The sequence below is a fragment of the Ixodes scapularis genome, unplaced genomic scaffold (genome assembly GCF_016920785.2).
Source record: "Ixodes scapularis isolate PalLabHiFi unplaced genomic scaffold, ASM1692078v2 PGA_scaffold3__209_contigs__length_174095766, whole genome shotgun sequence".
Classification (NCBI taxonomy): domain Eukaryota; kingdom Metazoa; phylum Arthropoda; class Arachnida; order Ixodida; family Ixodidae; genus Ixodes; species Ixodes scapularis.
Genome location: NW_024609868.1, coordinates 130,809,731 through 130,825,064, shown reverse-complemented (window position 1 = coordinate 130,825,064; position 15,334 = coordinate 130,809,731). Strand labels below are relative to the sequence as shown.

Genomic DNA, 15,334 nt, shown 5'->3' with positions numbered 1-15,334 from the left:
TATGTCAGGGTTACCGTATAGATAATGCCACTGAGTAGTAGCCACAAAATAAAAATGGGGCGACACGCTCCATTTACTGGCCAGCCGAGTGTTTGGAAGGGCCGGAGGAGAACTTTGCGCGCCGAGAATCTCGGTTGCCATGCCCATGTACTCGGGACTACACAGACATCTAGGGGTCGCAAGTACTCGACAAATATCGCGGCCAAAAACAGCTAATGCCGTGGCATGTGCCCGCTCAATGAATAACACTTTGGTTTAAGCAGACAAGTAATGGATTCAGGATAGTTTGCCCCAAATTTTTTCAACTACGTCTAAAACTTGAGTTGTTTTATCGGCAGAAGCGAGCTTTAAGAACTTTATCCTTCATCGAAAAAACGATCGAGTGACTATTCACTGTCCTACCGAATTACGCATAATGTCTGGTTTACGCGGCTGCGCAGGTTGTGTTCAAAACGACCTAGGCAAGCCGCTGATACCACAATAAAGACATAGTCAACGCTACAATTGTTTGCCCAACAAAACTCGAAAAGCATAATGCAAAGCGCACCTTGCATTATGCGCTTGTTCCCGCGGTTAGGTTGTAACTGCCGACTTTGCTGCTCTATTCACAACCAACGCAACTTGCCTCCCGTGCTTCGGTAGCCATCGCGCCACACCCCGACAACACGGAAGCCAAAAGAGAGAAGCAGATATTTCCGAAGGATTTGTTTCGGACAGTTGAGTGTTTTCCCGCTAGGTGCCGTACGTATGGCTGATGTCGCGAATATTGTGGCCCCACCTCAGCATGCTCGCTCGCGTTGCGCACAAAGAATAACTGGGGGAAAAAATCAAAACAAGCCAAAGGGAAAGCGTTATTATAGTTCTGATAAGACGCTGAATTTCGGTGTTCTTTTCCTTATGTTTTATTATTTTCTAAGTTTTCCTAGCGACTGTAAACTGCAGAGTGTAGATGCTTCTACACCGTTTTACCGTTTGCAAATTCATCTGAAAGGGTGCGATTTTACAGCCCAGCACAACATTGTTTTTCGCACCAGAAAGCGTGGAAAGCACCCGCAATTTGCAGAAACGCTGAAAACCAAGGTGGCTACATTTTTTTGTTGTTGTACTTTTGTTGACGCAAAGCTGGACTGTGAAGAGTGCAAAGCCCTGCGTGCGACTTTCACAGCCCAACACGCGCATGTTCGTCGCTTCAGAAAGCGAACAGATCACGCGCTATACACACGATCACTGAAAATGGAACCGGCCAGCAGCCATTTTTGGAGAAGCCTATATGAACAAACTATACTCCGCGACAACTTTTCTTAGCAATGCAGCGGAAGGTACAGGCCCGCGTCCCCTCTCCCATTTTGAGTGTGCGCAGGCTCTCCCCTTCCCCCATTTCCGAAGGGAAAAGGAGAATTCGCGCACACTCAAAATGGGAGAGGGGACGCGGGCCTGTACCTTCCACTGCACTGCCAAGAAAAGTTGTCGCGGAGTATAAGAAGAGTATATTGTTTACAAGCGCTGACGACGCCGTAGCTGGCGGACGCGTAGTATCGCGCCGGTGCCGAAGTGGACTCACGCGGCACAGACAAAACGGCCGCACATCACGAGCGGCACAGGATTTGTTCGAGCTGCGACGTGCGCGATCGAAAGCGTCGCTGTGGTCGGCGTTTCACGATTGGCTGATTACTGACTATGACGTCAGCAAAGGTTTTTCTCGGCGAAAGGAATAGGAGTAATGCAAGAACTTCAATTTCGACGGTTTTCGCATTGTTGCTTTCAGAGCCCAATGATTTCAAGCTTCCACCATGCTTATTACAAACACCACCTAACTTGATTTTCGCCACGTAATGATGTCATGAGAGGAAACAATAGGACGCGCCACCGAAATATCTCGTCACTAATTAGCGGCGAGATGTTTTGGTGGCGCCCTCCTATGGTTCCTTCTCGTGACGTCACTACCTTGCGAACGACAAGTTCGACGGTGTTTGTTAAGGGGTATTCACACGAAGGTGAAATCCCGGGGATTTCTCCCCAGCACGCACATCCCACGACGAAAACGTCAGGCTTTGCGATGTGCAAAAGCCTCGCGTTTTCATCTCGTGATGCGCACGTGCCGGGGAGAAATCCCCGGGATTTCTCCCTCGTGTGAATACCCCTTTATGGTGGAAGCTTGAAATAATTTCAACTCTCAAAGCAAAACTGCCAACACCGTCAATATTGCAGTTCTTACATTCATCTTATTTCCGTCGATCAGGAATACTTTGCTGACGTCATGATCAGCGTTCAGCCAATCGTGGCAGGCCGACCACAATGACGCTTTCGATCGCGCACGTCGCCAATAGGGGATATTCACTGCACGCCATCCTTGAAAGCGATGTTTACCGCGCTTGCTCAGAAGGAACCCACATTCATAGCCCGCTAAGAACGGCAGTTTGATGGTGCGGAATGCACGTTGCGAAAGGACTGCGGACGCTCGCCGTCAGTACGCGCTCAGCTAGCAGCCACGTAGGTAACTATGGCCGCCAGGGAATTGGTGCAGCAGGTCGATCATGGGAGAAGCTCTCCGCTGCATTTTTTTTTTATTTCAGTCGTTTATTTTGTGCTGATAAAGATTCATTTGTTTTAACAGACGTCTTTTTTTCACTACCAAGGCTCGGATCAAAAGCCATTTCTACCAACGAACGGGACTCGTGCATGGTCAGACTGGTCAGACGCTAATCGAAACATGCTTGCATGCAAAGCTGAATTCTGTCGAACAAAGTTTATCTACAAAATTGATGCTGCAAAATTTTATATCCTTATATTCGTTTGCACAAAACTCCATGCAACGTCAAGCGACGAACTCCACCAAAGCTCATACGTGTGATCATGGTGTCAGTTCTGTGAGCGACGTTATCTTTCACACAGATGACGGTATACATCAAACGCAGAAAATCCGTTGGACCAAACGTGGTTCCCTCAGTCAGAAACAAGAGCCAGTTCTATGTCTTGATTGACCCTTGACTTGCGCAGGTTGTTGGCGGTAGACGTGGGCGCCGAGCGAACATACTCTAACTCGCTTAGATCGTCGGCATACAGCCGTGACCAGGGTTGTAAAAGTTATTAAAAAAATGTACCTAAGATACAGTTACAGTTACTCCTACGAAAAGGTACTTAGGTACGCACCTAGGTACTTGCTTAAAGATGTACCTAGGTACAGGTACAGTTACTTTAAAGATACTGTCTTTATTTATCTTCCCCTAATGTATAAAAATATATTGGAAGTAGAGCTTTTATACTAAGGATACACTAAAAAATGAGTTCGATAAATGTGCTTTATTGGTGTCAATGCGATGTCCACATCGGTGTGGAGTCATGTGCCTTGACCCCACGCTCCAATTGGTTCACCGAGTCCACAGCTTCCACTCTTTACCATGTCACACCGAAACCGCCGAAACTCGCTTATAGACGTTCTTGGCCTCAAAGCCGGTGCTGACGCCGACGGGCCCAGGAGACGTCGGCCGCATGAAGAGACGCATGAGCCGAGTGCATATGCACCTAACCTTCACGACGACGAGCGAAAGGCTTCAAGCTTCCTCGTTTTTTCTTTTTCTTTCGTTAGTCAGTAGAAAAATGAGATTTTTTGTTTTTGTTTTTTCTTTTCTTCCTTTGGAACTTTCTCAGTTTTGATAACTGCAAAATTTAAGTCCGATTTATTGAGTGGAAACTGTATTATATATGCAATGTTACATTGCTTTACGATTGTAATTATAATTTATTTATAATTACATTTTATATCGCATTAATGGCAGAACAGTGCCACGACCAGGACAAGATACGGGCGACAGAAACTGCGCACATCGTTCAAGTTATCTCCTTCCTTGTATAGCTGACAGAGGAACTTCAAACACGCAATGAAGTCGATTTCAGTTGGAGATGAAGGAAGAAGGTCGCTATTTTTCCTAAGCGGAGTTCCAAAGCGATTAAATAAATTGGTATCGCTAGAACGGCATTGCTAATTCACCGCTCGCTCAAATGAACACCTACATTCACTAAAGTGTGTCGTTCGCTGAAACATCATAGGCGGGGCTTCATTCGCTAAAACGTTGTTCGATCAAGTCAGTGCCTCCAATGCCGTGCCCAACTCAATGTTAATTACGGCACATGGTAGTGGGTTAATGCTTCAAGATTTATAGTTTCTACCATTTTGACGAAGTGAATAGAAAAGTACCTGTAAAAAGTAGCTTCACTTAGTTACAAGTTACTGAAAAATGTACCTAAGATACAAATACAGATACCGAGAAATTAAAGTACCTAGGTTTGTACCTCAGGTACAACAAAAGTACCTAGATACCGATTTCCAGTTACTTGTACCTAGGTACTTTACAACCCTGGCCGTGACATATATGTCAACCCCGATGCGCCCGGGCTGCAGGCGCAGCTAAGAGCAACTCGTTTGTTGCAGAAAAGAAACAGCGCAGTTTATGAGGTATAGTTTACAAAAATATCGCAATCCCCCCCTACTTTGTCTGCTACATCGTCTGCATTTTAATCCCGGTCAACCAGGGTCATCACTTCTAGAACCACCGAATAGAGTATCTCATCGTCAAAATAACAGCAAAAGCTTCAAACGCATATTTGGCTCCACAGCCGCATTTATTAACTCAGCACTTCCTAACGCAATCAAGAACTGGAACGGTCTTCCCGAAGCCATCGTCAACATATCTGATAAAAAAATGTTTCGCAATGCCCTCTCAAATCATTTCTTTCCCCCATGATCCACCACTGCATCCTGAAAATTGCTGTTTTGTTGTTCTATTGCCTTTTTTGCTCTGTCATTTTTGCGTCAAAGTGAATTTTTTGTATTGTCATTGTTATTATTTGTAATCATTTAGTTTGAATCATTGCTTTTTGGGTTCTTGTCGCGCATGCTAGCATTATAACTTCATTTTCACATCCGTTTTTTTTTTATCTAGATACTTTCGCTTTGCATTTGCTTTCTTTCCCTGTAATCCAAGATTTTTTTTTTCCTCGGAGCGCGCGTGTCTGTGTGTGTGGTTTATTTTTTTTTTTTTTACTTTGTTTCTATTCTTTTGTTCTGATTGATACTTACCCTGAATGTACCCCCCTCATGTAATGCCCTTAATTGGGCCTTTGAGGTACCATGAATAAATAAATAAATAAATAAAAGGAGTACAAAAACGAGATGTTTCCACTTATTTCTTTCTTTAGATATGGTCTATATTGTGCCGGCAGCCCAGAAACGCTCGCCTAGTTTGGTGTTTCTGGGCTGTCGGTCGAAAAGTAAAGAAAACTAATTTTAATCAGAATTAACAGCTTTCAAAATTACGTCTGCGGCTGTCTGTGAAGCTCCGTTTGGATGCAACTCGTCATGAGTTCCTAAGAACTAGCGCCGGTTCGCGGCGGTATGGAAAGATCGTGGAGTTGTTTAGTACTGAATGTTAAGCGGCGGAGAACGCTAGCGTGTTTCAAACTTTGTACATCTTAAAGCTTCCACAGTACTTCCGCAATGTGCATTCCAGTCAATCAAGATCGCCGTTCTTGGCAGACGTCAGAGACAAGCTTGATCTGAGGATACGGATGCCCTGTCGGGCCATCCATACCACCTGCTCCGGATGCGATGTGAATAACGCCCTCAAATATGGCACCTAGTGAATAACTCCTAGGGACCCTTCATTTGTGACCTCATCTGTATGCGCGGTTGATGAGCGCGTGCTGGCGGCGAGCATCCAGAGTCCTTTTGCAAAGTGCATTCAGCACCATCAGGATTGTCGGTCTTAGAGGACTATTATCGGGAGCTCGTTTGAGCATACGCTTTAAACATCGCCCTCAAATATGGCGTCCAGTGAATACCCACCCGCTTGTCTTGAGTTTTCTCTTCTGTCTGTACTTGTCCCAGTCGCGCAGTAAGTTATGATGCACCCGCTGTATACATAGCTTGAAGATGTCGTCGTTATTTGGAACTGGCGGCTGTTTCTACTTACCGGTTCCCTCGAGCTACTACTCCTGCGGTTTGAAGCTTACACTTCGAACCAAACGCCCGTGGCACACAAAACACCGGCATGACCGCGACTGACGTTGCGGACAAGCTATGCATAGGCCATATGACGCACAGCCTTCGTATATTACAAATAGGCGAGATTGTCACGTATTTGCGCCACCAAGCGGTCATGCTCGCAACTACAGTACCTTTGGGCGTGCAGAAAATCTTGATGTCACGAGGACGAAGCGAATTACGCTTCTCGCTGGCCGACTTTCAAGCGAGAGGTAGAGGGCTCGCGGTAGCCTCATTTCGTTTCGAATCCTCTTTAAAGCGTGAAACACATGTGACAAAAAATTACGCCGCTTCGCGCCGCTGAGCCGCGTGACCATGACGAGTGTGGTTCTCATTGGGGGTTTTCATAGTTACGACGAGAGGTAGAGCAAATACGATATAGCTTCGCCAATACTGGAAACTCCTCCGAAAACACATAGGAGCGGCGGCGAACGTGACAGTGGCGCCTCTAGCGGACTCGGAGTCTACAGAAGCAGTCGTCGCAATGGAAAAGTATAGGCTCCGCGACGTCCTCGAGCTTTACAAGCCCCGTATCGTCACCCTAACAGCAGAAACAATTTATTACGGTCAGTTCGCTTGCAAAGCGGAATCCACTGATCGCAACTGCAACGACAATTGAATAACAACGCGCGCATAAACAAAGATAGAGCAGTTTATTTAGCGGTCTCAAACGCCTCTCAGGGGATCACACGCGTTTGAAACGCTTCTGGTAAGCGGAAAAAAGGCGTTTAGCTACTCGAACTACGTCGTAATCGTTAAAACATGCAAAAACGACACGTTAATATTACCAGAGCAAGCGCACGAGCTGCTGGAGCATAAAAGCAAAACAAAAAGTAAGGATAAAAATGAACGTGCAAACACCTACCGAACTTTGCAGAAAAAATGGTGTCGCCATTCCCGACGAAAATGAGAAGAAAGGGGAAAGAGAAGCGAACAACGGCGAATAAAACAGAAGCTAGCAAAAAACTATTTCAACGACGACGATCGTTGCGGCGCTTATACAAAAAAAGAAAGAAAAATGGAAAGCAGCAAATGAATAGCTGGTGGTCGCCACCGGTGTTGAGTTCACGACAGACAAAGCGGAAGCAACAGACGAAACTAATGAAAAAAGAAGAAAGCGTCCCTTTTTTTCAGCTGCTTGTTGTACATTTCTTTATTTGCTTTCGCGCCGTAGGTACGAACTAAAAACAAAACAGGGGAAATAAATAACGTAGTGCAGCTCACACTGCCCGGTAAAAGAGTCGCAGAAATGTTTTGGTCGCAGGCAGCAATCTGCCTGCGAGTAACCTTTTTTTGCCTTCGAATTTCTTTTTCCAGTGACTTTGGCCGGTTGTTCGTTCGCTCGCTTGACGAAGCAGTTTAAAAGTGCATTCAAGTACTTGTAGACGTAGGTGTCCGTAGGTTGACGTAGGAAGCAGAAGAAAGATTTTCCACCACATCGCACAAACTTGTTCTTGCAATGGTAGGCACCACATTGCACAAACTTGTTCTTGAATGCGGCCGGTTGATCAACAAACGATGACCCGTAGCAGACGTGCCGGCCGGAGTACACAAATAAAATGCGAATAAAAATGGGTAACGAGCCTACACTTCTTAATATATTTAATAAATATCAAAAAGCACGTATGACGATTTTGGATTAGAAACTCAATCGAAGGTTGCAGACGGCCCTCAAAATTCGTTATCGCAGACTCGTTATCGCAGACGACAGTGGAAGAAAACAACAACAACAACAGCAAAGTTGCAGATGGCCCTCAAAATGCCCGGGCCTAGCGCAGACGAACGGGGGTAGCAAGCGCCGAAGCAAAGGAAAGGGTGTAAAAACTAAGCCAAACAAAGCAAGGATACGCGAGTGTTTACACGTCGGGCAAAAAAAAAAAAAAGCAAAAAGCAAACAAAAAATATACACAGCAACATATAAGCAGGAGGAAGAAATAACGCGGCAGGGTGGCGTCGCCTCAAAAATATAAAAGAAAGAAGACTCAAAAATGGAAAGAGTGGAGACGGTTCAACGGGTGTCGGCCTTTATCGTAGAACTAAAGAAGCAGCGAAGCAGAAGATGTTGGTCGTCCCCGCGCTAACAATCGGAATTTGTGCACTGAAAATAACGTGACTGAAATCATCTTTTTTCGCGGGGCTACGACGCTCTTTCCTTCTTTCTTTGCAAGCGCGAGAAGTCTGCTTTTTTCGTAACTCCGCTTTTGTTAATCTATAATCGCGTCAGATTTGCATATGCACAATGCCTTCTTTCGGAGCATGCTGACATCGCCGTAACGTACGTGGTTCGAAATTGACTTCTGCTTCTTCATCCGGAGACGATCTTAACGGGATTAGCCAGCTCGCCTGTTCGACGAAACGGTTATAAGCAAGACACTCATTAGAAATGGGAATTGCAACGACAAAACGAATTGACTGATAAGAACAATAAAGTTGAAACGAAGCTATGTTCTGAAATGTTTGTACATTTCCCTTTTTCACGAAACAGCGCGAAGGCATACATTCGTGTTTTGCTTGGCTTACATAAGTTGTGACAGAATGTTTTCTTCGGGAGAACTGCGAAATTGCACCCAGAAAGCTGTAACATCTTTCCCACGCGAAGAGAATGTCTTTCACTCATGAGCTGGCACCCATTTTTTAACTTTCAAAGCAGCGAATGTCCGTGACAATTTTTTTTCGTTGGTCACCTCGCACGGAGATAGGCAAAACCATTGCATTTCGGAGAATTTGTCTGCCAGCGGAGACTCCGAGCTCGCCAGGGGCGCTGCAATCACTTTTCGCCCGTTTTCCGCGGGAGTTGCCAGTATTGGCTTCCAGGGTATTTGGGTAGAGCCTTGCGACGCGAATTTTGCTCTTATGTGTTTCCTGCTTAAAGGTGTTATGAGAAGATTCGTTTACTTTCGTTAACTACTACTTAGAAACACCCCTTCATGTTAATAACTGAATAAATTTGTCTTCTTTTTTTTTATAGCCCAGCTCTTAGGCGCCCGTTTCCGGCTTGAGCGGCGTCGCCGTTGGCGTAACCTCGCGTTGCATGCCACTCAGGTTGCATGCAATCTGCGTTGCGTGCAACCCGTCGACGTCAGCGTGACCGCGCGTTGCATGAAACCCAGTTTGCATTTAAGCCAAGTTTTACGCCAGCCACCGGAGTCGCCAGGTTGCATGCAACCCGGCGATGCCCCCGACGTCACGTGTCACCCCCCCCCCCCCGAGGTCACGTGACCCCTCTAGGTCACGTGACGCCCCGAGGTCACGTGACCCCCCCCCCCGAGGTCACGTGACGCCCCGAGGTCACGTAACCCCCCCCCCCCCGAGGTCACGGGACCGCCCCCGAGGTCACGTGACCCCCCTCCCCTCCCGAGGTCACGTTACCCCTCTCCCCAAGATCACGTGACCCCTCCCCCAGTACCCTTCCCTCCTCCTTCTCCTCAAGAGCTGTGCTCTAATTTGGTGCTAAAGGGAGTTGTAAACGGCTTTCAATTTTTCTTTAGGAAATGATAGTCGCCCAAACAATTAGAGAAATATGAGCAGCGTACATCCACTCAACTCGGATTCGGAACAAGCGGCCACGTGTCTTGGTGCCTATTATATTGCCGCGTGCGGGATCGAGAAGATACGCTTCTCCGTTTATCTAGAAGATTCCCGTACACTTGTACGCCGAGAGTAAACAATAAGGACGGCAGAATGACCTTGCCTAGTCAGGCTCGGCAAAAATCTTTCCAGAACATTCTAGCTTGAATATTCGAGACAACAAGAGTTGTAGATAAAGAGCGGGGCGCCGTACTGCTGATTCATTTGCTGACCCCTCGCGATAGCCAGCTGTTACGCCGACGTACCGTCGCCTGCTGCTACTGCCGTCAACGCTCGCTGCTGCTTTATCGACGTATGTTTTTCTCTTTTTTTATGGTATAAGTTTGGCCCCATTACATCTTTAGTTCATTTTGTTTTCTCCTGCCTCTTCGCCTGTTTTTCGAGAAAATATGCTGCCAACCTTAATCATAGCCACCCGATACGGTTTGCAAAGTAGAAAACGGGTGCTGTGCTCCAGGCATTGCTAGAGTTTGGCTATTCCCCTCACTGAAATTGGTGGACACGTGCAACTACCCGAGTGTTTGCCGAGGCATTGATTCCTACGAGCCCCAGTCAAGTACTCACGCAGGTGTCGTGTTCAATCTATGAGCCAAGCTTGACTGTCGTCAGGCGAGTGGTTTCGATTCTATAATTATATCATCAAACTTCGCGAAGTCAAAACTGAAAGAAATAATCCGATTTTATCCACGCAAGTTTACGGCGACAAAGATGCTTCTGAACCAATGGCGGGCTGAGTGAGTGTGCCTGGGCCAGACCGGTACCAGTATATCTCTGCGAAGTCATAAACATTCCAACCCGATATCCGTTCACAACCCCTTTAAAACCTATGTTGCATTTACCATACAGGTTATACTGTCTAAAACGGTAATATAAATGAGAATACTCGGCTATAAAAACGTGGATGCATATTCTTGTGCTACACTTCGTTCGCAAAAATTTCGGTCTTTCTTTATTTCCTACCACAGCGCAAATCCTAATATTGAGTTCATGCTGTTAAGCCCTAGTGCATCTACATCGCACATTGCAAATGAAGCAGGTTGAGGTTCTGTATTAGATTCAGATTCAGTTACTAGGCGTAAAAACAGTACTTTTATTCTGCTGGTGTTTTGTAGGACTCGGCGATCTTACGTTTACTACAGAGATCATGTATTCATCAGGAAACTGAGCACTCCTTAAAACATTATCCACCGAAGAAGCGCGTAATGTTGTGGAACATCTTGTTGCGCACGTGGAACCGGGTTTAAAAATTAAGATACAGTGAATTTTTATTCAACATTTCTCACTCATACACAGTTTTCTCTTGCGTAGTTAGTCGAGTTAATAAGGATGCATTGTTTTGCGTGTGCCTTGCATTCGTTAGTTGTAATTCTTAATGAAAGCACGACACAGTGCTTATTTTTACGTACTGTTTTTTTTCTTTTCTTAAACAGCATTGAAATTGACAGTCAGCCAGTAGAAACAAAGTCGGGCAGCGGTTTGAAAGCGAAAAGCGGACAATCAACTAAAAGTACACCTGTCGAAAAGACTGGGGAGAGCGAATTGCATGAGACAGCCAAGTCTTCTAAAGAGGAGGGCAACAGAAGAAATTCTACACAGGAGTCAGGAAGTACCTCTCACGCTTCTACGGACGCACAAGGGAACGGTCAGGCAAACTCAATTTCCAGGAAAGGATCAATCGTTCAGGATGGCAGCCCCGGTAAATCAAAGGACCAGTCAAAATCAGCCGACGCCAGCAGCGTGAAGACTAGTGATGGCGACAAGACCAAGTCTTCTGACCGCAGCAGGATAAAGGATAGTGATGGCAAGAAGACAAAGTCAGCTGACCGTAGCAGCATAGAAACCAGTGGGGGCGACGAAACCAAGTCGGCTAACCGCAGCAGCATGAAGGTCATCGATGGCGTTAAGACCATGTCAGCTGACCGCAGCAGCATAAGGGCCACTGATGCGGACAAGAGCGGCGCCGAGGGAAGTTCTTCAGACAAGGACAAGGACGAAACGGAAACTGGACATCTGTCATCTGCTAAACAAAGAAGTTTCAAGAACGAGAGTGAAAATGAAGAGGGCACCACAAAGGACAAAGACGAATTCAAGAGTGACATAGCACAGGACTATGACAAATTAGAACAGGTAGATGAGATCGAGGATCTGAATAACAGGGCGGTGAAAGAAGAACCCCCAGTGCTCGAGACTGCTCTTTTGGGCCCTTCGCCACAGCCAAGGTCGGCCTTCTTTAACTTTTTTCAACGCAAACCCGCATCTTCAGCTCCGCCATTGGACGATCATGCCCTGACCACTTCGTCAGCACCGCCACGGAAGATAGGCTTGAAGTTCCCTTTCTTTAGCACTGCGACACGAGCTTTGCCATCTGGCCTACGGGACGCAGCACCGGAAGATAGACCAACAAAGCCGTGAGTAAAAATATTTCTTTTTTCATTGCAGGATGCGAACATAAAAATGTGTAGCATGCTGTTTGCTTTATGAACTTTAAGCCTTCTTCCGAACAACAAACCGAGCAATGCATCGCAGTAAATCGTCTCCCTGAAAACGTTTGTGATCGGCCTCAAGGAAGGCCTCCACTGTACTTGCTAAAAACCTCTCCTTTTGTACTCCTATCATCGGGCTTGTGCGTGCTCTCACTAAATTCACTTAAATTCAGAATAAAAAAAAAAATCTTAGACGTTTTTTTACCGCAAAATGGGTTCTAGGTATGAGGGAATACGTTCCAAAGATACGTTGATAAGTTTTACTCTTCTTCTTGTCTCTACCTAAAAATGTATGTCAGCGAAAGCTGCGGATGTATAGGGTGTCGCCGTAAAGACTCGCACATTTGGTACGCATTGCTTAATTTAAATCGCTTAATACTGACTTGTGTACATCCTTTTGAGAAGTGATGGGAAATAAAATGTTCACCTCCAGCTAAGCCTCTAGTGCAATAAGCAACTCCTTGTATTGCAACAATATATTGCGCTGCACTCTTTTAATACCAACAGCAACAACAAAAAAATTAACAAAACTTAACATTTTTAGAATGAAACTGTGTCTCCTCACGGTATCTAAAATATACCCCTTATTGCTAGACCCTGAATTCCTCGTTTCGATGAAGTACAATCACGTAGTATATTGGCCAAGAATATTGTCGAAACGTGTATTATATTTCTTATGTTATTCCGCAATAACATTTTGTTCGACCTTTTGTGCTAGAAACCTGTTTTGACACTGAGGTTAAAAATAAATGTTCGACCATTGTTATATCCTATTCCAAACTATCACAGAACAGTGGAACCAGGTGTAACAAGTTCACAGGTGCCATTGAGCTCAGCTGGTCCACCTTCATACAAAAGGCCATCCTTCGTGGAACGCTTCAAGGGAGTCCTTAGCAAGCAGTTTACAAAACCACTTCAGTCTGCTCCGTCTCGTTTGGAACCTCGTCATCCGTCAGATGGGTAAGCAAAGAGAACGTTAAGGCTTGGAATTCTCGAGTGATACTGTATCGTGATACTTTTTATGCAATAGGCTTCATTATATGCGCGTATTTGCAATAGAATATATTGTAAGGTTGCACTTTATTCCAAAAGTTAAAAAGAAATGTTTATTTATTTTATCACGCCAGAAATATTTATTGGAAATCGGGGAAAACGTGAAACCCTAAGTTGTATTATGCCTAATGATATGTGACCATGACCCTGACACCCAACTATATTTATCTTAGTCTTCGATAAAATACTTGTTTGTCATAATATCGTGACATTCCCCAAGAAAATATGGAAATATTCGGAAATAATGATAGTGACAGCATTACTCGATCGGTGGCGGTGTTCGGTTGTCTCGTCATACGAGATCACAAGGCAGCACATCGCACCAGGTCAAAGACACGCGTAAATCTGTGAACTATCCTTAAATGTACTGCACTTCATTTTCGTCATAATGTGACGGTTGCATTTGTTTTTAAATGGTGCGCTGCACTCGTATACCAATACCGCAGCTGCTTTGAACAGTTCCAAGAAACCAATGTGTGCATTTTTAAAGTATATATGCGTGATGTACTGTTTCCATACTAGCAAGCATGAAGTATATTTTGCAAATTGCTGTATTTGGTATGTATCAATTGCGAAATGTGTGTGCTGTTTAACGTTCTCTTCTAAATGCGATTTATGTAGTATAATGCACGAGCAATAAATCTGAGTCTCCCTGTGTTTTAATCGTGACGCCGGGGCATTTTGGGAACGCATCATTATACACGAGGCCGTGTTTTCGAGAAGCACTTTTCAATACTGTTAAGATGGTGCAGTCGGTGGTTAAGTAGAAGAAAAAAAACAAAAAAACACAAAGGTAATTTGATGAGATCCGGGCTTCCTTCACAGGCTCGGCACGTGGTGATCGTGCGCGCTGATGGCAGCCGTCTTCACCTTTCTTACATTATACACAGGACTCCAACGAGAAAATAAAACCTAGCTTTTGCCACACCCATTAAATAATTTCACAATGCATCAACTTAATCGCGCATATCATCAAGCGAATAAATTGCCCATCGCAGCAATTTGTTAACTCCTGGTGGTAATATAATTCAACAGGTTCTAGAACATTTCATTACGTGCACGAAAAGATAAAACAAAACAAAAAAATTTCGGGGCGTGAATACACGCTGAGCAGGTGGTTGGCTAGCGAAGCTGTGGTATCACCTGCAGGTATTACTCATTGCATGCACCATAGGCGTTTTCTGTTTCCTGTCGTTCACAGTCAAGTGGGTTCCGTATCTGCTACGTGGGCCGAAAAATAATTAAACATTTTAATCTGGAGTATGCGAGAAAATATAGGTGAGTCAAAAAAAAGAATGTGTCACAATCACAAATTTTTCGTAAACACCTTCGAGCGGCTTGGAGAGATCAACGCGATCTTCTACCAGATACCAGAAGTTACGAGATTCAAGATGGCAGCGCCCTTATGGGAAAGGTGTATACCAAATGATTTACGAAAGAAAAGTGAATGCACTGCACCAAAACTCTTTATACAGGCCCTTTTTATGGCAAAGGCCACCAGGCGGAACTCCAGTTCTGACATCTGAGAGAACTTCTGGTACATAAAAAAAAAATGAACAAAGCTCACCCCAACACTGCTGCTTGAAATGTCGATGAAACGTTACCATTTCTCTAGGTCAACGCCAAGAGAAGGAAGAATCGCGACATCTTTTATAAATGTTCGAATATTCTTGTAAACCAACTTGAATCCTCGAAGATATTGAACTGTACAGCCGATGGCAGGGGAAGGACATTAAAAACTCAAAATGATTTGATAACGTGAAAGGCTAGTGGAGCCACAACCCACGTCGCAAGCTGCCGACGCCACAGCAGCTTACGTAACAGTGATCTTTAGAGCTGGACAATTGATTAATTAACCTTCCGATTGATCGATTAGGGCTTCTATCGCGATAAATTTTTTAACCGGTTAATCGGTTTTTTAATTGTTACCCAAAAAGATGTCGATTGGACGCACGCACTGCTCTATCCTGGACGACCTGCCCAAACTAGAAGTTCGCAGCTTGAGCAAAAATATGCGAGTCTTTGAATGGTTGAACTAGTGCCACTAAATAAGCTACGCTTCAGATTACTGAAACTTGGCCATATTGTCTTAAAATCATGGTTGCGAGTTATCTGAAGCTTTATCTGAAAGCAGAGGAAACGCTTTTCCGCCCTCCACAAATGGTTAACC

At 44.9% G+C, this 15,334-nt stretch overlaps 1 protein-coding gene across 1 annotated transcript; it reads left to right on the top strand.

Annotated features, from left to right (window-relative positions):
* Window positions 1–11,236: 11,236 nt before the first annotated feature.
* LOC121837157 lies at window positions 11,237–13,827 on the top strand. The gene is made up of 2 exons (XM_042292675.1): window positions 11,237–12,036; window positions 12,901–13,827. The coding sequence occupies exons 1-2, from the start codon at window positions 11,510–11,512 to the stop codon at window positions 13,073–13,075; spliced, it is 702 nt and encodes a 233-aa protein (XP_042148609.1). The 5' UTR covers window positions 11,237–11,509; the 3' UTR covers window positions 13,076–13,827.
* Window positions 13,828–15,334: the final 1,507 nt, after the last annotated feature.